At 33.0% G+C, this 24,933-nt stretch overlaps 1 protein-coding gene and 1 non-coding gene across 2 annotated transcripts; both read left to right on the plus strand.

Annotated features, from left to right (window-relative positions):
- Positions 1 to 1,667: 1,667 nt before the first annotated feature.
- TRNAV-AAC (transfer RNA valine (anticodon AAC)) lies at positions 1,668 to 1,740 on the plus strand. The gene has a single exon. It is a non-coding gene; the product is annotated as a tRNA-Val (tRNA).
- A 9,527-nt stretch (positions 1,741 to 11,267) lies between these two features.
- Positions 11,268 to 23,106, plus strand: Phm (Peptidylglycine-alpha-hydroxylating monooxygenase). The gene is made up of 9 exons (XM_089696045.1): positions 11,268 to 11,630; positions 15,961 to 16,018; positions 17,544 to 17,631; positions 18,111 to 18,186; positions 19,337 to 19,463; positions 19,761 to 19,809; positions 20,226 to 20,371; positions 21,193 to 21,382; positions 21,699 to 23,106. Exons 1-9 carry the CDS (start codon positions 11,508 to 11,510, stop codon positions 21,865 to 21,867), a joined length of 1,026 nt encoding a protein of 341 aa, XP_089552171.1. The 5' UTR covers positions 11,268 to 11,507; the 3' UTR covers positions 21,868 to 23,106.
- The last annotated feature ends 1,827 nt before the right edge of the window (positions 23,107 to 24,933 follow it).

Consider the following 24,933-nt stretch of genomic DNA (forward strand, 5'->3'; position numbering starts at 1 on the left):
AAGCGGAGCGTACTTTATTGTCTATTTCCCGTGAAAATTGTGGATTTTAATACGTATTTTTTCGTAAGTGAACCGGTTTATTTGTTGATAAGCGTCCACACGCCTAAGCGTGGCGCGCGTCATCAATCAAGTATCGGTGTTATAAGGCTGTTTTGATTAGTTTTAATGTTGAAGGTTTTGTGGCTTTTAATTCCGTATTTGTTTTAATTTTTTAATCATGATCATTTCGTTGCAATATTGTAAATGAAACTTGTTTGATAATAGGAAACATGTATATTAAAAGAATCCTATTTGAACTCATCCTATTTTTCACAGACATCTTTAAATACCACTTTCTGGCTTCAGATAACATAAACTCTGGTAATTGATACCTGTGTTTTTCTTTGAAATTATAAGTATGTCTGTATAGGTCACCAAACATAGGTTATAGACACGATCTTTAGCAGTATAAAGAACAATACTGACCAATTTATATCAGTGATACCTTAATAATAAAATAATACGGGCATTTCTCCGCAACTCGACGTCAAGCGCCTATTTTGCGTGAGAGAGGGAGGTGGGGGAAACCAGCTAAAATTGAAACCACCCGAGCTCCTCCATGAAGCCAAGCAGCTTGTGAGGGCTGCCAAAGGCTTCGGGGAGGGACCCGCTCAGTGATACCTTATTAACAGCGAATCTTTTGCCGCAGTTACGACTTCGGCTAAGGCTTTTTTCCTGTTTCATCCATTAAGTTTACGGTAAACGATAAATCTTCACGCATGGCTTTTGTTCAAACACATTATGTAATAATGTTAGGAAATAATGGTAAATATAAATAATGGTTTGTATATGGTATGTCTTGAGAAATTTTGGGAGTTCAATGAAGCCAAATCTTCTGGTTTCCAATATTTCAGATATTTACAGATTCAGTCGTGAAATTAGTAGGTGTATAACGATATTCTTATTTAAATATTATATTAGGTAGGTACCTGAAAACTCAATTTTAAAAATAGGTACGTTTTAAAAAAACATCCCGCTGCAAATGTATGAAGATTGGTCCCGAAGGTTTTAAATTCACTTGGGTCAGTGCCCTGGAAAAGTAGGTTAATTGTATGTTACCATTTTATTTTATTTTCATATATATTTATTGGAATAAATAATTCATTTTTGCACATTTGGATGTTTTATTTTAATCTTGATATCGTCTGGAAACTTCTAGGGTCTATGTTTTCTTGTCTTTATAATATCTATGCCACAGATAATAAAAAACTATACTAATACTTTTACTAAGTTTCAGATAGATAACTACTATGCTGTCGCATTTTGTATTCATAAAACTAGATAAATTATTCAAAGCATTTGTAAGTACAATTGTGACCAATTACGTACATTGAATTAACATCAGTAGGTAATATTTAAAGTATTATGTATAAATTGTAATCAATGAGATAAAAATATTTACGAAAACTTCATAATACATAATTATAGCAATAAGTATCTAGAATTATATTGATATGAAAATCATGGATTAATAATAAAAACAAACAATTTACGACTGGGATTAAAATATCACATTTTATCATTGTTTCTACAAAACAGGTTTCTTGCATTAATCAGGGTCAATTATTGTGATTGGTCAATTTGTTCTACATTCGATTGTGATGCGTTTTTATATACGCAGTAAATAAGTTTCCGTGGTGTAGCGGTTATCACATCTGCCTAACACGCAGAAGGCCCCCGGTTCGATCCCGGGCGGAAACAATTTTTAAATTTTTTTATAGGCGCAAATTTTTTGAATAAAAAATTCTGGGACACGAGTATTAATTATGCTTACCATAGTGTTATATGGTAATAGAATACTATAGAATCACCATTCCACCCCAACGAACAACAGAAGTGTATATTTTTAAATATCATACAGTAATTGTGCGATAAACGTGAAAGAAACTGAAATAGTCCCTTTCAAACGACTGGGCGTATTGTCGACTATTTGGTTATTTTGCCTGATTGGCTTCACTTGGAATATTTCCTCTCAATAGGTACATTCATGTTTGGACATTCTGGGGACACATATCTTAAAATAGAATTCACAGCCATATCTATTTGCCAGCTGACCCGGTGAAATGGAACGCTTCAGGGAATTTTTTCTTACATTATATTTTTGTAATTTTTCTTGCGTAAAATATTTTAGTAGTTCTGCTATGTGAAGTGGAGATAAATGATAAAAAGCTGACTAGCCTTGAATTGTAATTTGTTTTTATTTTAATATTTTTTTTTTATTCTGAGAGGAATTTTGGTTATACGTCATGAAGACAAATAATTATTGCGGAGTAAATATTTACAAATAATTATTACAATAAATTGTGCCTATATCTTGTCTATTTCGTTTATCTTCTTCACCCAGATTAGGATAACTTTTAATATAAACTGACCATTTATTCCCGAATAAATACAATCTAGTTAAGGTTCATAAATGAAGCAGTTAACCCACTGACCCTACCGGCTACCATATACCACTTAAGCCTCTATGACAGATGTTTTCACGGCGTAAACTACCATAAAACACGCAAAAACAACATAAATTGTCGCCAACAAACTTTAAAAAACCCGCCTAACCGCAGAGCAAGTACAAGTCAATAAAAACTTCCTGAAAACTACAGTTTCTAAACTCGACTCTATATAAACATTTTTAGTCTGTGGTTTCTAGTTTATCTATGAACGACCTTGCGTGACAAAGTTTAATGTAAAATTGCGATAGGCTCGGTTAAGGGGTCAAAACGTGTCAAAGAAATACTTGAAATAAATGGTATTTTTCTTAACAGTTAAATGATTAGCCAAGCCTTATATAAAAAGGAATTATGTGATAACAGCCATAGAAATAATTATTAAAATATTATATTAATTTGTATTATTTGAGAAAAGAATATAATAAGAGTATTTTAGCGCTTTTTTCTAATTAGTAACACGAAATACTTAAAAGCGTTGTTTTATTGATAACAATTTTTCAGGACCTATTTTATTTTGGATAAAATGCACGTAAAAGCTTTTTAAAATTGAATATTTTTTCATTGCCATTATACCTAATAGTTGATAGATAGTATCCATACTATAATATTATAAATGCGAAAGTAACTCTGTCTGTCTGTCTGTTACACACGACCCCGGAAATCCTACGGGAACGGGAACTATGCGGGTTTTTCTTTGATTGCTCGGGCGAAGCCGCGGGAGGAAAGCCAGTAGCACCATAAATCGATAAACAACCTGATATACAATTTGTCATGACAATGAAAATTAGAAAATTAATTTCATGTGATTTTTTAAAACATTTTATTTAGAAATTTATAAAATTAATATCATCGCATTTCTTTTCACGTGCAATTTAACACAATAAATTAAAGAATTCACTCAGTTGCGAATTCGGTTGTTATTTATTACAACATTTCTACTTACCTATTAGTTATAACTAAGCCAAAAGGGTCATTAACTTTTACGATATCCACATACCTTAAATCTACGAAAAACCAAAAATGCTTTTACGCATCGCAACAATACCAATAAAGGCCAATCATCTGAACTGGAATTCAATTTCACCAAACGTAAGCAATTCTCATATCTGCGACAAACGTATTGCCCCCGGCTTTCCCTCTAAGATAAAAAAGAAACCTATCGAAGCATCGGCGAGGGGACTGCACTGGGATTGCAATTGGTAGATAAGTTGTATTTTTTCATTTTTGTTACACCCTGGCTGAATATCTCTTGGGTGTAACTTATAGGGTGGCTGTTTTTGACTGGCTTTCATACGGTGTTTACTATCTTGCACTGTGCATTTGTCGAACTAAAATGTCATTTATGTGTCACATTGGATGTATTATCAATTGATAAGAAATGTGGAAGAATCTGTCCTCACTGGGATCAGAAGTTGCCACGTAAGAAAAAGAAGAGAGATAAGAAATGACACAGCTCCTTGAGAAATGACAACTGAGATTTGTATGATATACCTAATTGAAAAGTGAATGTTAAAACGCAGAGTTTGATATGTGAATATTATTTTGATACAAAAAGATTCCGTTCCCGCAGAGGTAGGTCGTACAAGTAGAAAAGCTATCTAGCTTCAACAGTAAATTTGAGTTAATTGGCAAGCTTGCAAAAAACGACACTCCTTAATTTAATTTCCACCAAAAAATCCTAAAAGAAAACTTCTCAAAGCCCCATCACAAGTTTTATAATCATTTAGCGTTAGAAAACCACGAGTTAGATGTCAATTAAATCCCAAGGGAAACACAAATAGGCACTCCAACTGTACTCTGACGTCACCGTTTACGTCATAATACAAAACTCATTAATTCCAAGTGATAACTCACAGAGTGACTGCATCTTAATTACACCAAACTTAGCTATTTAGCTATCTGAACTCGTGGAGTGTCTTTACGTGCTGCCTTAAAATTCATTTAAAGTTTCAGGGCTCAACTTTCTAGGTCTTAGCAACAAAGGATATTTACGAGAATACTTTACAAACTTAGACTGTTGTACTAAACAGGATAAATACGAGTATAATAAGGACTGGTGTGACAATAGATTTAAAGAATAATGTGTACTGAAAATATCTAAATTGTGACTGCGTGTGCCTCAAATTTTTGACGATTTACAACTGGAAAACACTCATTCAAACTGAATCTGTGACAAACTACAATATAATTAAAACGTCTCAGACTCTCAACTAATTATTTAACACAGAATAACTGTATTAATCGTGTACCCAATTCACTTTCGTTTCACATACCATCTAATTCGTCATATAGCCCACAATACCCTATCCCAATATCCGCTGGCATTCACCCACAAACCCAATAAGGTCACGTGTACATCCATGTCAAACTCCGTACGTGTGTATCCTCCTTGACGTATGAACCGATACCAGGCCTCCGTCACTCGCTCAAGGTCGCGCTATAAGTGCCTACCGCACAGTAGGTCGGTACCGACCCAAGCGGCAGTTGGTTGGCACACGCGAGACTGCGCATCCGCGTCACGTTTCCCGCGCTCGCTACCAAGATGCCCGGTGCGATGTGGACGGGTGTCGGAGTTCAAGAGTGAATAACAAAGCTACTTTTTATCCAGGAGACACATATAGCGGGTCCACGCGGGTGAAACCGAAGGAAACAACTACTAATTACTATCAATAAGATTTCATTTTTTTTATTGTATAATGTAACAAATATAATTAACAATAAAAAATTAAGTGTTTCAGCAACTCTGTGTTTAATTTACGCGCTCGGTACAACCCTAAAGTTTTCGTTTGATGACGCAATCACGCGGCGTGCGCGGGAAACTCGCTTCTCGGTGCGTGTTCGTAGAGTACATTTCTTACTGCAGCCGAGTTGCGGCGCATTTTGTAGGTAAATATAGCGTAGGTATTTTAGCTTTTGTATGGGAGTGATGTATCTGTTACGAAGTAACTATTCTCTAATCTGTGCCGATACATACTCAGATACGTGATCTGTGTATAAACGGGCTTATGTCAAAGATTATTATAATCTGTAGACTGGCAATATTAGAAACTGGATGTAGGTTAGGATCCCTTTACCTACTAGGAGTTACTTATTCGAAAATGCCTACAAGCTGTGCTATTTTTTTTTAATTACTTTGTGGATATGAAGTTCTGCACTATTCAATCATTTAATAACTCAGGCCCCGGAATCACAGACACAATAGAAAATCTATTGTGTCGCGGTCGGAACTGGCCGTTCGGGGCTCAATGGGTTAAAACATCTATGCATTTAAAACCATGTTGTTCCTTAGCTTGATAAGGAACCTGTATTATATATTGTGAACGTATAAGATTCATATAAAATTATATATAGCTTTCATGAGATACGGTTACTTACTCGTTAATTAATAATAATAAATAATAAATACACTTTATTGAGCACCATGTAAATACACGTAAAAAAAGAAACAGACAATATGATTATAAAGCTAAAAAGGCGGCCTTATCGCTACTAAGCGATTTCTACCAGGCAACCTATGGGTAGGATTTTTAATTATAAGAAAGAGGTGAAAACAATAGGTGGTGCAGCAATGAAAATGAATTACAGTATATTTAAACCATACAACTACTTATATTATAAATACATAGTAATAAATATAATTTAAGAATACCTACTTATACATTTTATACATATTAATATATACGTACACATAATATACAATACATACAATACATAATATATATAGGGTCAACCGGGGCAAATGCAACTATGGGGCTATGGCAACTAGTTATCATAACTAATTTATTAGAGTTGTTGTAATATATCGCCACCTATGATTCAATAACTCAACGACTAATAAATCTTACAAGTAATAGATGGTGCCACTACGATGAAAACTATTTGATTGATAGGCCATTGTGTCAAACCGCTATTTTGAAGTTGGTGCAGTGCGTAAAAACAGGTGTCGAGTTTTACAGACAAAAAAATTGTTTAGGAGTGATTTTTTGCAGGTGTTTTTGATTGGACACGATTATCACAAGCCGTTAAGCATATTTCATTTATATATTTTTTAATGCGTTAGTTTATTTCTATTTTGTGTTATTGATGCAGTTACAATTGCCTCATGAAAATTTCACTGTGGGGTTATTGCAACTGTGAGGTTAGTTACAATAGCCCCTTATATTTTTGTATGAAACTAAAAACACTAGTGATGTGACAGTGTCGATATTTTTATTATGTATCCTTCTTGTATTAATTAAAGAAGAACCATCGATTATTTCTTCGATATTATACCCAGAGACGGGTTCATAAGTAAAATTAAAATTAGATAAAGCGTGGTTAAAGACTATATAAGTAACTAAAAACGATAGGTAGGATAGTTGATAGTTCTGTGATTGTTCAAGTAATTTTTAGTTAACGGTTGATTAACTAATAAACGTATTTTGTTTGGTTTACGTTTTTAACAATATTTAACACAAAGAATATTATTTGTTCTGACCAAAAACTAAAATTGACTTAGTAGGTACACTGTAATTTTTTTTTTGTTTCGATTTAAAGAGGTAAATCAAAGTAGGTACATGAGATTTTTCTCTAAATAATGCGGCGCCATCTACGATCGCAACGTTATTGTATAGATAACTAGATTTCCGCCCGCGGCTTCGCCCGCGTTTTCAAAGGAAAACCCGCATAGTTCCCGTTCCCGTGGGATTTCCGGGATAAAACCTATCCTATGTGTTAATCCAAGTTACCCTCTATATGTGTGCTAAATTTCATTGTAATCGGTTCAGTAGTTTTTACGTGAAAGAGTAACAAACATCCATACATCCATACATCCATACATCCATACATCCATACATCCATACATCCATACATCCATACATCCATACAAACTTTCGCCTTTATAATAGTATTAAGACGTTATTGTATATATATATAGAATAATAAAAATATATCGATGAATAAGTTTTTTGCATTCTCCACACTAATTCTCTAACAAATAGTTGCATTTGCCCCACATTTAGAAAAATAAGATTTTTCCTGAAAGCTCGTCCTTGCTACACGGTAATCCAGTTCAAAATCCTATGAATAACATGAAATCTCATAAATATATTCTATATTCGTTGTTTTATATGAAATAGAAGAAGAGCTATGGCAGTTAGTTGCATTTACCCCCGACTAGGGGTTAATGTAACTTTTTCTACCAATTTTAGGAAATATTCTCACTACCAGTTATTTATAAGACTACTGTATTGCTTGATTGGTTTAAAATAATCTTGAATAAATACAAAAAACAATAAATGGGTCAAATAAATGACCAAATATAAAAGGAGATAACTGCAACCGATCAAACTTGTGACTTGTTATTTTTTAGTTGCATTTGCCCCGGTTGACCCTACCTATACAATACAATTATTAAATATAAGGATACTAACAATTTATTTGGGAGAAGAAATGGTTGAAAACTAAATTTTTAAATATGTTCAGCGATTTCGCACGTCTGATTTCAATTGGCAGAGCGTTCCAAAGAAGTATCGACTGTATATGGAAGGATTTGTTTTGTTAATATTATTTTGTTGTAAACACCGTGTCTGCAAACAACTTCTTCTTTGCTTCCTATTTCTATACCTGTCTGAATTTACAATCTCGAGACCTATTAGCAAACGTGAGAAATGTTTGTATGACATTAATGCTAACTCTATATTATTTATTGCCACACAACGTTATAGTAAAATTATTGGTGAATATTATTACAATACCTAGTTAGTTTACAAAATCGAAGGGAAAAATATTATGCTCTATATACAAGATGTTTCATTGTTCTTCTGAAGGCAATATGGATCACGTCCAACATAAAAACGTGTGAGCAACACGCCCGACAAGAGATATATTGAACGGCTTTGACAGGATATCAATTGGGACAGCGGAAAAATTCACTATTTCCACGAAATTACATTGTATATTGCGAAATAAAATATGGGTGAAACCACTCGCGAAAGATTTGAATCGTCTCCTGTCCTGTTTGCTATTGAATTTGTCTTTACAAAATATGCAAAATAGTATCAATTGCATACCAATTACCCTTTTATAAAATACTAGCTTTCCGCCCGCGGCTTCGCCCGCGTTTTCAAAGAAAAACCCGTTCCCGTAGGATTTCCGGGATAAAACCTATCCTATGTCCTTTCTCGGGTATCAAAATATCTATATACCTAATTTCATGCAAATTGGTTCAGTAGTTAGGGCGTGATTGAGTAACAGACAGACAGACAGAGTTACTTTCGCATTTATAATAAGCTTTCCGCCCGCGGCTTCGCCTGCGTTTTCAAAGAAAAACCCGCATAGTTCCTATTCTCGTGGGATTCCCGGTATAAAACCTATCCTATGTGTTAATCCAAGTTACCCTCTAGTATATGTGCTAAATTTCATTGTAATCGGTTCAGTAGGATTTGCGTGAAAGAGTAACAAACACACACACACACACATCCTCACAAACTTTCGCATTTACCTCTATAAAATTAGTAGGAAGACAACCTAAATTATTGGCAGTCGGCTATGTAGTGATTTCTTGCAGACAACCAGACGTACGAAGAGAAATTAAATTAGAGGATTACTTAGTTATAATAATATAATTACATATTATAACAATTATGTAAATTAATATTAGGTATATACAGCTTAAAATATCACTGTAACGTCATTAAATTTCACTGAATATACCTAAGTACTTAGTATATAAAATTCGAGAGCAACAGGAGTTTTGAGACCTGACAAATAACTTTAACCCTACAAGATACTTCCATTAGGGCTTGATGTATGGACATGGTTCGTTGCCAAGATGAGATAAACAAAGTACGGAACTTGCAAAATTTCACAATTTTCTTTACAGATGGAACCTTACCTATTGAACTGAAATTGAATTGATTGAATTGATTTTGGCACTATTTTTATTTTAAACAAATTTGAATAAAAACGTTCTCGTAAAAATACTAATCGTAGGTAGCTTGTTAGGCTTCAATAACAAGTACCTACTTACTTACTGCTTTCTTAATGTTCTGAGCATTAGCTTAACACGTTCGCGGACAGTAACGACCACAGGCGTCTAGACAGCTAAAAGTGATACGACAGTACGTCTGTCGACGTATCAGTTTTTACTTGCATAAAATCAGTACGCCAAACGACGAGCGATTTTTCATACTATCATAAAGAACGGCATGTTGTACTGTCATCACAGGTATAATTACGACTTTTGTACTGTCACTGCATTATTTACAAAAATTCGTCAAAGGAAGGTACTTCCACGCATACATTCATATTTTTTTACCCCTCTCCCCGCGCACACTACGCCCGTGGGCGTCATGTTTGCATACGGTTAGTCGAGTACTGCGCCGCTGCGGTGATCCCGCGTGCCGCGTGTGAATTGTTGTTTAGAAATTGAGTATTTTGTTTCCAACGTAATTTAATTGTTTTACTCATACTGGATGTACTAATTCAAGTCTAGTTGCTTATGTAAACAACATATTTATGTTGCTATTGTTTGTTGTGAACACGATTTTGTTGAACTAAATTTGTAACGAATATTTTTGCAAATGGCGTCTCGAGACTAGTTCGAAAAAGAACAAAAACGTCTTCAAGACCTGTTTGATGCAGCGTCTACCCCTGAATCGAGTCCATACCCATTTGCTGATGATGGTGACTATGAATCTGACGCTGAGTACTTACGACGTTTACGCCTATATCCGTTCTGTCATATCATATGGTTTTTTAACCATGTGTTGTAACACTACGCCCCTGGGCAATGTATGAAAAAAAGTAGTGTCTCAGTAGCTGCAACCTGTAAACCAGTACTGTCCGCGAACGTGTTAAGAAAGTTTATTTTGTATGTATATCACATTCTGTCAGTTTCATAACGAAGTTCATAAATCAATAAATCATTGCTTATAGTCATTATTTTTATTGTTTTTTAAAGTGAAACTTTTATTACATCGTCTCAAACTTTTTGGTCTGTGTAGCGCATGTCGCGTGTATCGCGGCTGCCGAGTAGGTATACCTACTCGGCAGCCGACCGTCACGCGACATGCGCTACACAAAGCAGTGTTCGGAACCGTTCGAACAGTTTCACTTTTACCGTGGTTTCATAAAACCACACAACATTTTTTTTTGTTTAAAATTTTGATTAAACTGCCATCTATTGTATTACTATCATTACTATCAAATTATGACATAACTCCATCGCTTTGACGTTTTGCGGTACCAAACTGTAGATGTCGCTTTATATCTTGATTTCAATAAACGACATTTTTATTAAATAAAATGTTATTGTAGAATTATTATTAATTAGAACAAAATAATCGATATTTTAAAGTTTATTCCTTAATTATAAAATATAGCATTATAATAATATAATACATCTAAACCACAGTAATCTAAACAATTTATTTCTAAACGATCAATGATACCATACACAGATTTCAAAAATTACCCAAAAATACTTAGATTTAATTATTTACTATTTTGGTCCGAAATAGATTTGGTGTAGAAAGACTTCTGAATAAATTATGTTCTTGAGATAAATCGTGTAAAAACAAAAAGGCCATGTCAATTAAAACATGCATAACATACCTCGTTAAAGTACTTTTGAAAATCTGTGATATTTTCAGACGGAATTGCAACTATGATATGAATATGTATTTATTTGATTTGAAACAAATTCTCTTAATAACATTCTAAATAGTGAAAAATTAATTTATATATTCCTCTAAATTAGGTAGAACTTTAATTACTGGCTACACAAACGTATGACGTTAGTAGAATCAGGATTCGTCGTCAGTGGTTGTTTATTTTATAGATTTAAGTTTATTGATCCATCAGTACTTAGTTTTTACAACCTGAGTGCATGTCGTATTATTTGCTGTGAAAATAAGTGAACACATTGCAAATAAAATTAACGCTTCAACGATATCTACATCACTCACACAAGTGTTAATTTACATTTTTCGAATAGCTCATTTCTAAGTCTACGCGGGTTTTATTTTTTTTTAAATAAATATGGAAAATTTAAATAACTTGTTCAAAGTGTTAATTTTTATAGTTTCCTTAAATATATTGGTAGTTTTTTCATATGAAGTGGATACATACGATTTACTCATGCCTAATGTATATCCCCACAGAGTAAGTATTTTTTCCTATTTATTAATTAAAAAATATACGTGGCTAAAATTCATGTTAGATTTATTTTTCTGTTAAGCTAGGTCAGGGATGGATTCTATAATTAACTACAAAGTGCGTTTTATTTAAGAATTCCATTCAAACAAAAATGCGTGTTCATAAAATATAATAAATAAATATTTGAAACTTAAACAGAATACCTATGTGATATAGGTAGATACTGTTTTTGTTATCCTATTTATCTACAAACATGCTTTTTAATAGAACCTTAATGTTGAATAGTTGCCTTAGTTTTTGAATAAAGGTTGTTATGTTATTGAAATCTGCTTGGGTTTTTTTGATGTGACAACGTCTTAAATTAGGTTGCGACTGGGAGTCACTTATGAAAAAGTGTAACGCTCGGTAACGTTACGATGAGTCACCGAACAAGAGAGAGGCCCGCCGAATGCCTTGCGTCTCTCTCCCACTCAACTATGATCGAGAAAAAGACGTTGTCACGTAAAATCTTCGCCCGTAAAACCGACTTTACAGGCAACCATTTTTTTTTGCACTATTCTTGGAAATAATTTAACCCCTGACCTTTACAATTGAGGCGTGTCATTGTAAATGTTAGTTATTTGGTTATTATTTAAATACTTTTATAAATAAAATAGATTTGTCTCTTTTTAGAAATTTATGAAAATACTTATTGTCTTTAAATGTATGTATATAGGTAAAAAATATACCCAGAGTGCAGACATAAACTTTAACCATTCTGTAATAAAACAGGATACAAAATATTATGTTGTTATTGATTCAATATTAATAAGCAAATTCAGCGAGATGACAAAAGTTGCAAAATGTTATAAGAATACCTATTACATCTATCCAGTGGCATAGCCTACCTTACAGGGAAAAAGAAAAACAAAACAGATTTGAACCCACATTCATTTACTAATTACTGTATGTTCAAATCAGTTTCATTTTAGTCTCTTTACACTTTAAAAAATCTTCAAAATTAAACATAAAAACATTTAATTAATGCTCTAAAAATAGTAAAAAAAGTTATTACAAAATAATATGAGGCTGTTATCTATTGATCCATGGAGCAATAACGCTCTAATCAAACACTTAACGCTTATCTCTAAAGTGATAAATGAATTTCATATTGCAAAATTTAATTAAACTTGAAACTTGTATGGCCCTTGCATGAAAGACAATAAGTTTCAAGTTATAAATAAATAAATATTTTCAGGGCAATTTTCACACATGGCACGATCTGATCCCATACTAAGCTTTCGCTTGTGTTATGGAAACCAGATGGCTGATAAACATACATATATAATTTAAATAAATACTTATATATAGATAATTAACACCCAGACATAGAGCAAACATCTATGTTCATCACACAAATATTATATTATTTATATTTTTCAGCATTATCGGTAGAAATTGTTTTCTCCTTTCAATTTTTCCACCCGTCCGACTAGGGCCCTTCTGGCCTCCTCCACTCAAGCGACAGCCAAAGCCGAGGTCCGAGATCCCCGTCAAGGGGGGACGCCCTTGCGCATGTCGCTATCAGGGTGAACCTTCAGTTCACCCACGCGTCCGCGTTAAAATGTAGAAGCCCTTCTGGCTAACATTGAGAGATACCAGACACAAAAAAAATCAATTTTTCCAGCATCATAAGTTTTGAGCATTCCCACAAATCAAAATATCGGCTATTTATACTTAAAAATTGCATGAAAATGGATTCAGTGGTTGCCGTTGTTTGCCATAAAAATAACATAATATAGACATAATAAGGGTGTGATTTTGCTAATTTGAGAATTTGAAAATGAAGCCATTAAATTATTGAAAATTGCTTTATAAACTCCAACATTTCCTGAACAACATTATTATATTTTATATTTGTAATAGGTTCCTCATTAATCACCAGAAAAGTATGTTATTCCATTTATACAATACACATTCAACAAACAACATAATTGTAAAATTGTAGTTATAATACAGCACAATAAAAGAATAAATTGAACAATTTTGTTCCGATTCTAATCTCATGTCCATAATAATATACAATTTCGCGAATATTTTTATTTGCTTGTTTTTATAAATAGAGTAACATCTATTTAAATATTGGGGAGAGATATTGTGCATTAGCATCATGTAACCCTACTAATACTTATTATAAATGCGAAAGTAACTCTGTCTGTCTGTCTGTCTGTTACGCTTTCCCGCTTAACCCGGCGTCATTGAGGTTGGGTCAAAATGACCCGGCTTGTTTATAATTTACAATATCTTTGTAATTACGTGCACGATTGTGCTGTTCTTTGTAGTAGCTGGAGCTAATAATGTACATTAAACGTTTTGGAAGTGAAATCCTTTCGACGTCGAGTGTACTGGGAGCTACACGCGTGTATTTTCGAAAAAGGTAAATATGACCCATCCTCACAATTGATGTAACAATTTCGCGCCATGGCTAAGTTATCGATTTTTACTGTTGTGTAGGATTTCTTGGTGTCTGCAAACATTTTTTTTGCTTGTTTCTGTGAATTTAATGTTTTTGTTTGTCTAACAGGTACTTATTATAAAATAGGTACTATAAACGGATAGAATAGAAAATATCACGTATCATGGCGGGTTTAGACTCTATCTGACTCAGACTTACCTTATTATGATGATGAAGTAGAAGAAGAGGATCATGTTAGAGTCCGGAGTGTGTTTCAAGCGGAGAAAAGCGAAAACCCGAATTCAATACCTTTTACAATAAAGCTAAATATGGGGTTGACGTCCTTGATGAACTTTGCGCCTCATATGATGTGAGTCGTAACTCCAAAAGGTGGCCCCTGACAATTTTTATGCCATGTTCGACACATAGGAATTAATGCGCTTATAATACGTCGCATAAATAAAAACAAACCAAACGATAAGCGACGTAATTTTTTGAAAAACTTAGGTCTTGCTCTGGTCTTAGAACATTTGAAAATTCGCCAGGAATTGATCGATAGCAATGACAAATGGGTAAAAGAATCAGAGAATTTATTGGTGGATCATCAGAGGAGCCACCTGCAAAATATGTTAAGTGTGTCCGGAAATAAAAATAGTAAAACAAAACATTTTTGTCAAGCTTGCCCCAAATTTATTTGTCCTGAACGCATCATGGCTTTCTGTATTGATTTCATTTACAATGAAGATTCTAATTATCTTTGTTAAAGTTTTTTTCTAATATATATTAGACTTAAGTTTATAAAATTGCTATTTGTAACCAAAACTACTGGATATTAGCGTAGTAATGACATGAAAACGTAAGAGGTCTATATTTTGTTCCTATTTTTATGAGTTTATGTCAAAGTTGATTAAAGTGAATAAAACGTTGGTTAATTATTATTTTTATTTTATATTATCAAAACCAGAATACCTATAACCTATAATAATAACACAGAATACTAATTTTCTTAAAAAGTTTAAAAATAACAACTATAAAATATATGGGTAATATTGACCCACCTCAACGTTCGCGTATCTGTTTTCTACCACAATGACGCCGGGTTAAACCTCTCAACCGATTTTGATGAAATTTGGCACAGACAATCTTTAGACCCTGAGAAAGAACATAGGCTACCTTTTATTGCGAAAAAAACACTAAGCTTGTTATAAAGATTTGCAAAGTTTATTAGAAAAATGGTTTTTGAACTGGTTGTGTCTATTTAGTTCCACATACCAGTGTAAAGATCAAATCAAGGACATAATATTCATATTTAATAAGGAAAATCTGCAAGTGTTCATAAAGTAATTTTGTTGCACTTAAAATTTACTTTATAGCTGAGAAGTAAGTACAGACTAAAAAGGGTGAAGTACTGAAAATAAAAATAAACTCTTCTAAATGGCATTAGTTTGTATGCTCTCCTCCAAATATTATGAAGTAACTAGGTAATTTCATATATATTTCATTTTTGAAGTGAAACTTTATCGTTACGCGTGACATTTTTCCGTTACGCGCCATCTTTTTCTTATCCCTACCACGCGTGATTCGACGTATTTCTGTAAAGATGCATATGTTTTTTTGAAAAATAAGGTCATATTATGACCTTATTTTTCACGTAAGAAGTGAAACTTCTTTTAGACCGTCATAAAGAAGTTTCAGTTCTTACGTGTGTACACTAGTAAACGCACACATTTTTTTATGATAAAGAAATTTAGACAAATTGTCTTCTATCACAGTCTAAAAATAGGTCATTTGACAATGTTGAGTTTTAAACATGTTAAAATCTATGTAAATATGTTGTTGTCATGTGGGTACCATTGTGCAATTAGTGTTTATCATTGATCTTAATTTGTTTGTTTGTTTCAGGATGAGCTGTATCTATGTACGCCTATAAGAATATCTCCAACTCAAAACTTTTATATAGGTAAGAAATAATAATATTAATGTTATAGTGAAATATAATATGTATTTGTGTGTCAGTGGTAGAGATGGGTTAACCAATTTGTGATTCTTTTTAAATGATAGTATTTGCTATCTTATTGATATTAAAGCCTTATGTGAAGTCTCAGCTAATACTGTAGTTAAAATTGTCACATCCATCTACTGGTTAGTTTCAGCATTCATAATGTTCTAACATTTGGATAACTGATATTTATTTTCAAAGATATATTTATATAAGTATGCTTTAGTCCTTTTAAGTCTCTGGATGTGCATTATATATCTTCTTAATATATATAAATCTCGTGTCACAATGTTTGTCCTCAATGGACTCCTAAACCACTTAACCGATTATAATAAAATTCGCACAACATGTGCAGTTCGATCCAACTTGAGAGATAGGATAGTTTAAACATGTAGGTACCACGGGCGAAGCCGGGGCGGACCACTAGTATATTATAAAATGTTATGTAAATTCCAGAAGCTTATCTCTATACTATGGCATATTAAATAATACTTATCTTATCTAGTAACATTGATTATAATAATTATTATGCATCATCTTAAATAATTATTTCTGTACATGTCAAAAGGTCTCTGGGGGATAACCTTAGTTATTTATTGAAAACAATATTTTGATAATATGTAAATCCCCTATTTGTGTGTAAATTGGGTTTTGTGTCATGTTTATAATCATTAATTATTATATTGGTAAGGGAGCCAGGTGCAAATTTGGTTAATTATTTCCTCTCAAGATCGTCAGACGCCTCAGAGTATAGTATTATAAAGCCTCGTGAACGTCAGCTGGCGCTCGGTTGGGGTGGTGAGCGGTTGTAGCCTACGCACGTAGGAAAAAAAATACATTCATTCATTCATTTCCTCTCAGCTAAAAATTTGTCAAATTGTAGCTAACCCAATATCTCAACGAAAAAAAATAATCAGCTGGTTACAACATGGTGTATTATACGTCAGCTGGTGTCTCCAACATGAAAGAAAAAAATTTATTTTCCGTGATTTCCTCTCAAACAAAAATTTACCTGATGATAGCTTATATGTAACTGTGGATAAATATTATATAGGTCAGCTGGCTGTATCTTGGTGGAAAAACCGTCAGCTGATACGGGAGGCTACAACCGCTCTTCCCCCCAACCGAGCTCCAGCTGACGTTCACCGTTCACGAGGCTTCATAATACTATACTTTGATGCATTTTACTAATTACCGCTTGAGAGGAACTTGGTCATAAAATCTGTTCCCGGCTCCCGTACCATATTATAATTGTTATTTTACTATTTAATAAACTGAACAATATCTGCTAGATAATGAGGTTTAATATAATCGACAGATTTTTTAAATAATAGTTTTATGAATTAGTAGTGGAATATCAAACTGAATGCAAGATACAATATTAATATGAATTTCATATTATTATCATGTTTATTTCTATTCCAAAAACTTGTTATCACATTTAGTTTCTTACATGATGATTTAATTATATTATTCTATGTTGCAGTGGGCTTCAAACCAAATGCATCAATGCACACAGCACACCACATGCTTCTGTATGGCTGTTCGGAACCAGGGTCTAATGATTCTGTATGGTAAGTGTGAAATTTCAATATAATGTGAGATTTAGAGATATGGGTGCAAGGCAATATGATCTTTTTTAGAGTTGTTAAGGTTCATTTTGGCGTGAATTTCGATGGAGGTTTTTGTTGCATATTGCGATGGTGTGTGTAAATTATTAATATTAATGAAAGAAATGTTTAGTGTGATAAAACTTTGCTTTTTCAAGTAAATTTATGGTCAGATACGCTAGAATTTCAACAGTATCTAGTATGAAATATGTATATTATTATTTACTGTCGATCAAAATACTCTCAATGACAATCAACATCAATTGTTGTTTAAAGTTATGTTTTATTGTTTATCTATAAACATACCATGTCTTTAATATTACATCATCTCGCATTCGTTATTTAATGAAAACCAAAACATAAATAATGGGTATTGTTTAAAAAATGTTTAACAAAATATAAATAAATAGTATTGTTTTTAAATGTTTATGTTTATATTTCAGGAGCTGTGGTGAAATGCAGAGCAGTAAAGTGGATAGCATGTACGCTACGTCTAGCCCTTGTCGGAACGGATCACAGGTACTTATTATGTTATACTAGCAGAAATGCGGCTAAAACCGCGGGGGTTTTAGCCGCATTTCTGCGCTAATATTGGTCTATTAGTCTTAATTCCTATCCTTGTCGGAACGGATCACAGGTATTATTTTAAACTAGCTGTTTCCCGCGGTTTTACCCGAATTTCTACGCTAATATTGGTCTTAGTTCCTATAGGGTATATGCCGCTGAATGGGCTATCTCACACTGAAAGAATTCAAATCGGAATTCTAGTTCCTGAGAATAGCACGTTCAACCAACCAAACAAACAAAATCTCTTCAGTTTATTACTATTGGTATAGATAGGCTAAAACAATAATATAATAATGAGTAGGTACTGATATTTAGTACGCATCAATACACCTATTAAAAAACCATATATTAAAATTGAAAATTTGATACTGAATAGCCTCCTTAGCCTCACATTTCTCGATATAGGCGATACAATTTGAAGGCATTGATAAGTATTTTTAAGAACTCTTGTACTAAGAAAACAACACTCTATTTGACCAAGATCAATTTTTGTATTCGCCAAGATAGTGGCCTTTATTTGCACGAGGCAAATCAAAATGAGCGTGTAATTTATGTATGTCTATAAAAAATATGAACTGTTTGTGTATGATTCAATATTGATAGCATATACTGGAACGAATGTACGCAATGAAACGTTGCATTTGAAATGAGATTCTGTATCGTGTGACGTCTTTGAATTATCAATTGAAAATTTACTTAAACTGTAACAATCTCCTAATATTCTGTAATGGGTCCTCCCAAAAATACTCCCTAGAAGTCTAATGTCATAAACCTTGAGACTGATATTATTTTGGAGATGTTTGAAACTGTCACAATAACTATAGGTCAAAGTTATTACCCATTTGAAACATTTTATTTATATTTATGACAACTTATGGTTACTGCAATCCTTAATATTTCCTCATTTTATAAATGACTAGCTTTCCGCACGCAGCTTCGCCAGCTGCAGTGTAGTCATAAAATTAGAAATTTGATGTTTCATCGCGGTAAGAAGTATAATTTCTAAACTCCTTACTATGACATAGACACAATAAAACTACAATATTAGTAAGGATAGTTAAAAGTGACCCATATTAAGTATCAAAAATAAATTATATTTCAGATCGTATACGCATGGGCCCGTGATGCGCCAAGTCTAGAAATGCCGCCAGATGTCGGCTTCCTCATTGGCCGCGACTCACCAATCAAATACCTCGTGTTGCAAGTGCATTATATGTCCAAATTTCCTGGTAAGTTCTTGAATACCTATTGAATGTTTAGGCTTTTTTTTAGAAATACTACACCACAGTTTATCAGCATGTGGTTTGTTAAAATAGGTATCTTAAATAATTTTTCTAACTGTTTCCCTGATATCCTCTTATTGTAGGTACTTCTTATAAAATTTAAGAATTTTTAACATGTTAAAACGTACTTGTATTCTCTTTTATTAAAATAAATAATCTACTCCAAATTTTTATGACATAGTTTCCATATTAGTATATTTGGAGAACTAAACCATTGATCAAAACCTAACATAATTTTTTCAGCTGGCAAAACTGACAACTCTGGTGTCTTCTTGAAATATACGCAAGCAGTGTAAGTAAAACGACTCATTTATTTTATATGCAATAATCATCAGTATGGGCGGCCGTACACGGACCGCTTCAGGCAGTTGAGACCGACGGCTTGAAACTGCGACCGCGTGGTGAACTATAGACATTCATTCACTGCCGTACACGGACTGCTCGAGCCGTGGCGACTGCTTCAAGCCGTCAACTGCGCGGTTTGTAGCCACAGCTCGAGCAGTCAACGACCGACGGCTGGAGCAGTCCGTGTACGTCGCTCAGCCGTTAACTGCTCGAACCGCCCGTGTACGGCCGCCCTATGATGACTGAAATCAGTCAGTATGTAACTAATTGTCTTGACATGAAAATAAATCTTTATAAATAAAAAATAATAATTTATTTGCAATTGATACCAAACGACTCATTAAGAATTTTTAACTTTTCCAGTATGCCCCGCCAAGCCGGAGTCCTACTCCTCGGTACAAGTGGTGTGATCGCTCCACACAAAGTAGAACATATGGAGACAGCTTGTACATTGCGGGAGGATAAAGTGATTCATCCGTTCGCATTCCGCACGCACACGCATAGCCTTGGTGAGTTGTATTCTAGAATGTTCTAGAAGGTTCTAGAATATTCCATTAGGTAACGGGTATTATGGGGAAAATAAAGTTCCATGAGTGGTAAAACACATGGAGACAGCTTGTACATTGCGAGAGGACAAAATGATTCACCCGTTCACGTTCCGCATGCACAGCCTTGGTGACTTGGTGAGTTGTGTTCTAGAATGTTCTAGAAGGGTCTAGTATGTTCCATTTCATAGCGAGTCGTATCGGTAAATTAATGATCTAAAGACTTTCGTGTGTGTGGTAGAACACATGGAAACAGCTTGCACGTTCCGCATGCACACACATTGCCTTGGTGAGTTGTGTTCTGGAATGTTCTAGAAGGTTCCATTTGAGAACGTGTAGTATGGAGAAATTAACGTTAGAGATAGCTTGCACGTTGTGAGAGGACAAAGTGATAGTGAGAGTTGTGTTTTATGAGGGTCTAGGTTCTAGTCTAGGATGGGTAATGTTCTATTCGATATTCTAGAATATTCATGAATATTATATATCTCTTGTTAGCATGTTACATGCTTTTAGTTACGCTTATCTTAAACATTGTGCAAGTTGTCAACCTGATAACGTAAGAGAGAAACGAGGGCTCATTTAGTTTCTTCTGTGCATTTTAATATACATTTTATGATATTATATCCCTTTTTTATTAGTATTTAAACAAACGTGGATATTTTATTACATCAATAAATTGTAATTGGTTCACTTAAAACTACAAACTTTGTATCATAAATCTAGATCTGTAGAGAATAATAAAGATGATTTTATACTAATTTCTAATTATTTTTTCCGTATTCCAGGCCAGCAAGTATCCGGTTATGTTGTTCGCAAGTCACTTAACGGTGACGATTGGACCCTTATAGGCACCAAGGACCCGCAAAAACCCCAAATGTTCTACCCCGTGGTGTATAAGGACCCCATCGGGAAGGGAGATATCTTGGCCGCAAGATGTGTGATGAAAAATGATCACGATTATATGGTTAAGATTGGGTATGTATAGCCAATATCTGGTTTTGAAGAATTCTCTGTTCTTTAGAGGGCACTTTAAAGTTGACCTGCATGCTATAAAAAAAGAGCCTTTGTGTTGACACGTGTCAGAAATGAAACTTCTTTGGCAAGATTCAAAGATACCAAAATCGTCGCTTTACTAGATATGACGTGGTGGTATTGCTATGATGCGACCTTAAAATTTTACTGTCAACGCGCCTAAAGAAGTTTCACTTCAAAAAGTTTTTTATTTTGTTTGTAAAAACGATTTAGAAACTGCATAACAAGGTTAATTAGCATGATTTTAAATTATTTTCAGATCAACCAACCAAGACGAGATGTGTAACTTCTACCTAATGTATTGGGTGGAAAACGATACTCCACTAGACATGAAGTACTGTTTCTCAATCGGACCACCGTTCTACTATTGGAACACAGCCCCAGAAGACTTCAACCGAATCCCCGATATAGACGATAATAGCGTGTAATTCTCGACCTTACGACACAGGTAATAAGGCTTAATGTACCATGAAAACTTGCATAATATTATGAATAGTGTTTTAGGTAAATTTGATGTTTGGTGTATGTTTAGTGGGAACTAAGTATCTCTTTATATGTATTATCGTGACTTGGACATTTTTTGTCGGCGTTTAATTTTAATGACAATACATTCCTGAATTCGAATTTCATTTAAGTATTTTAATTTTTTTTTTGTTATTATCTAGATCTGTGTTATTTATTTGTTTATATTTAATCATCATCATTAATCATTAAATAAAATTTAAGTTATTTAACTACATAGGCTATTTGTCTTCAAGGCAATGTCGAAGAAATATTCTTCCATGATACATAGATTAAAAAAAAACTTTAAACGTCACAAATATATCGTTGATTAGTTAAATGAATTACTTATACATTTGTATTATATCAAATAAATAAAATTCTATATAAATTATAACATTGTGTCAAAGACTAAATTAAACTTCTATTTCTCGCTTAACTATGCTCAAAGAAAAATATCAAAAAAGCTATTTGGATTTGAACTTACTAAAGTATATATTAAATATATTCCTTATAAAAACATTTTATGCACAATGTGGTTATCGTGTGATTAATGAGATTATATCTATAGGATATTAAAAAAAAAAATCATATCAATATATATTTGTACTATCTATTTGTAGGTAAAAACGGAACATTCCAGAATATATTTTAGCATAGCTGTAAATTATAGAAATTCAATGTCTACATTTGAATAAAAAATACAAAAAAATGTGTATAAAAAATTAAAAACCTATTTTGATTGCCATCTATAATTATCATACTCATTTAGCATTTTTTTTACTGTTATTTTATGAGGAAAAACAATATTATTGTTTTCTCTGCTATGTTCCATGTGTAAATTAAGTTTTTGCTTATTTATAAAACCTATTTTTGTTTTGCCATTCTAGATAAGCCAGAAAAAGACTGGTCACAAAAAAGGTATTCGAATAAACTACAAAAAATTCGGAATTTATTATTGAGCGAAAAAAATTAAAATAATTAGGTAGTTAATTTTATTTATTGATTTAATTAATAAAATCTTACTGCATACTATTTTTTTTGGATATTAAAAAAAAAACATTCGCAAAACTGAAAGCTTTATTCACATAAAAGTCTGAGAAATTTCAGATCTGATGTATTTTAATATCTTTACAACTTTATAACATCATCTAAGCTTTTTATCCCCTTTTTAGGGTTCCGTAGCCAAAATGGCAAAAACGGAACCCTTATAGTTTCGTCATGTCCGTCTGTCCGTCTGTCCGTCTGTCCGTCTGTCACAGCCGATTTACTCGGAAACTATAAGTACTACAGTGATGAAATTTGATGGGAATATGTGTTGTATGAACCGCTACAAAAATATGACACTAAATAGTAAAAAAAAGAATTGGGGGTGGGGCCCCCCATACATGTAACTGAGGGATGAAATTTTTTTTTTCGATGTACATACCCGTGTGGGGTATCAATGGAAAGGTCTTTTAAAATGATATAAAGTTTTCTAAAAAACATTTTTCTTAAAGTGAACGGTTTTTGAGATATCAGCTCTCAAAGTCGTAAAAAGTATGTCCCCCCCCCTCTATTTTTATAACTACGGGGTATAAAATTCTAAAAAAAATAGAGGTGATGCATGCTAATTAACTCTTTCAACGATTTTTGGTTTGATCAAAGTATCTCTTATAGTTTTTGAGATAGGTTGATTTAACTGTAATTTATTATATTTGCTGCTACGGAACCCTTTGTGCGCGAGCCCGACTCGCACTTGGCCGGTTTTTAAATTGAATATTAAATAATTAAATTTTTAATACAAGAATATTATTTACTAATTATTATTTATTAACAATACATAAATAATTTTAAATCTAAAAGAGTTTTTCTGTATTCAGATTATGTTCATAAAAACTTATAAAATATACACAATCGAAAAATCTTACATTTATACTATATACAAAGTATGTATTTTTTTACTAAATAAATATTATCTGATACAAAAATGACGCGGTACGTTAACTGGACTTCGATATATTATGTAAATAATTATAAAAATATAACATAGTTATAATTATAAGTTTGACTATTGCTCTTTTTAGAGTAGCGATAGTATTTGAATGACAGAGTAGAATTTTTTTTATTGTATAAGTATATATTATGCTTTGTACACACTTGACTAAACTAATCAGGCTAAGGGGTGGTAAAGAAAATTAGATTAACAATTAAATTTGGACCAAAAGAAGTATATTTTATGGCTTTGACTTTATTCTGATTAATAGCTGACTTATCAAATCACTACTGGTAAATATTCTATTAAATTCGTGATGTTCAATATCATAGAGAGGTTTTATAAATGTTTAATAAAAATGTTTTTAAAGATCATTATGTATTTGACAGAAAATAAAATTAAATTAAAATACCGCATAAAGACTATGTAATTTATGTTATCAAATAATATGCAAATTGGATTATCAAATATTCAAATAAAAATCACAATGTCGCTCTCATTAATTGAGGTCTAATGTGTACACAGCATAATATGCGATGCCTTGCTTTATTTATAAACTAGCGACCCGCCCCGGCTTCGCACGGGTGCAATGCTGATACTAAATACACTACAGAAAAATTGTGAACGTTGTATAGGTATATAAAAATATAGCGGCCCGCTCCGGCATCGCACGGGTATAAAATACATAGCCGGGCGGCCGCAAACGCTACGTCCCGCAATTTTTAAATCTGTAATATCTTCGAAAATATTCACTTAAATCACACGGTGTAAAGGGCCATATAGATCTATATTAAATGAACAATGTATCCATGGTATTTAATTGGTTAAAGATTAATGCTGTATTGGTTAAAATCGCTTCGAAAATTAGCCATTATTTGTCGTAAAAAGTAAATGACAAAAAAAAGTTATTGTGGGTTATCCATAAGAGATAGACATATACCATCGCGGACTTTTCTGTAGACCTTTTCAATGTGTATAATACTTAGTACATTATTTTGATAAAACTCGTAGGGTTCAG

This window comes from Colias philodice, chromosome 6 (assembly GCF_061535455.1).
Source record: "Colias philodice isolate Cphi_HAF_F1 chromosome 6, ilColPhil1 Martin Lab GWU primary, whole genome shotgun sequence".
Taxonomy (NCBI): Eukaryota; Metazoa; Arthropoda; class Insecta; order Lepidoptera; family Pieridae; genus Colias; species Colias philodice.

Excerpts from the sequence above, each read along its gene's own strand:
- Phm (XM_089696045.1), top strand. The coding sequence starts at position 11,508 with ATGGAAAATTTAAATAACTTGTTCAAAGTGTTAATTTTTATAGTTTCC. Across the intron at positions 11,631-15,960 it reads CTAATGTATATCCCCACAGA|GATGAGCTGTATCTATGTAC; the intron begins GTAAGTATTTTT and ends TGTTTGTTTCAG. Across the intron at positions 16,019-17,543 it reads AACTCAAAACTTTTATATAG|TGGGCTTCAAACCAAATGCA; the intron begins GTAAGAAATAAT and ends TCTATGTTGCAG.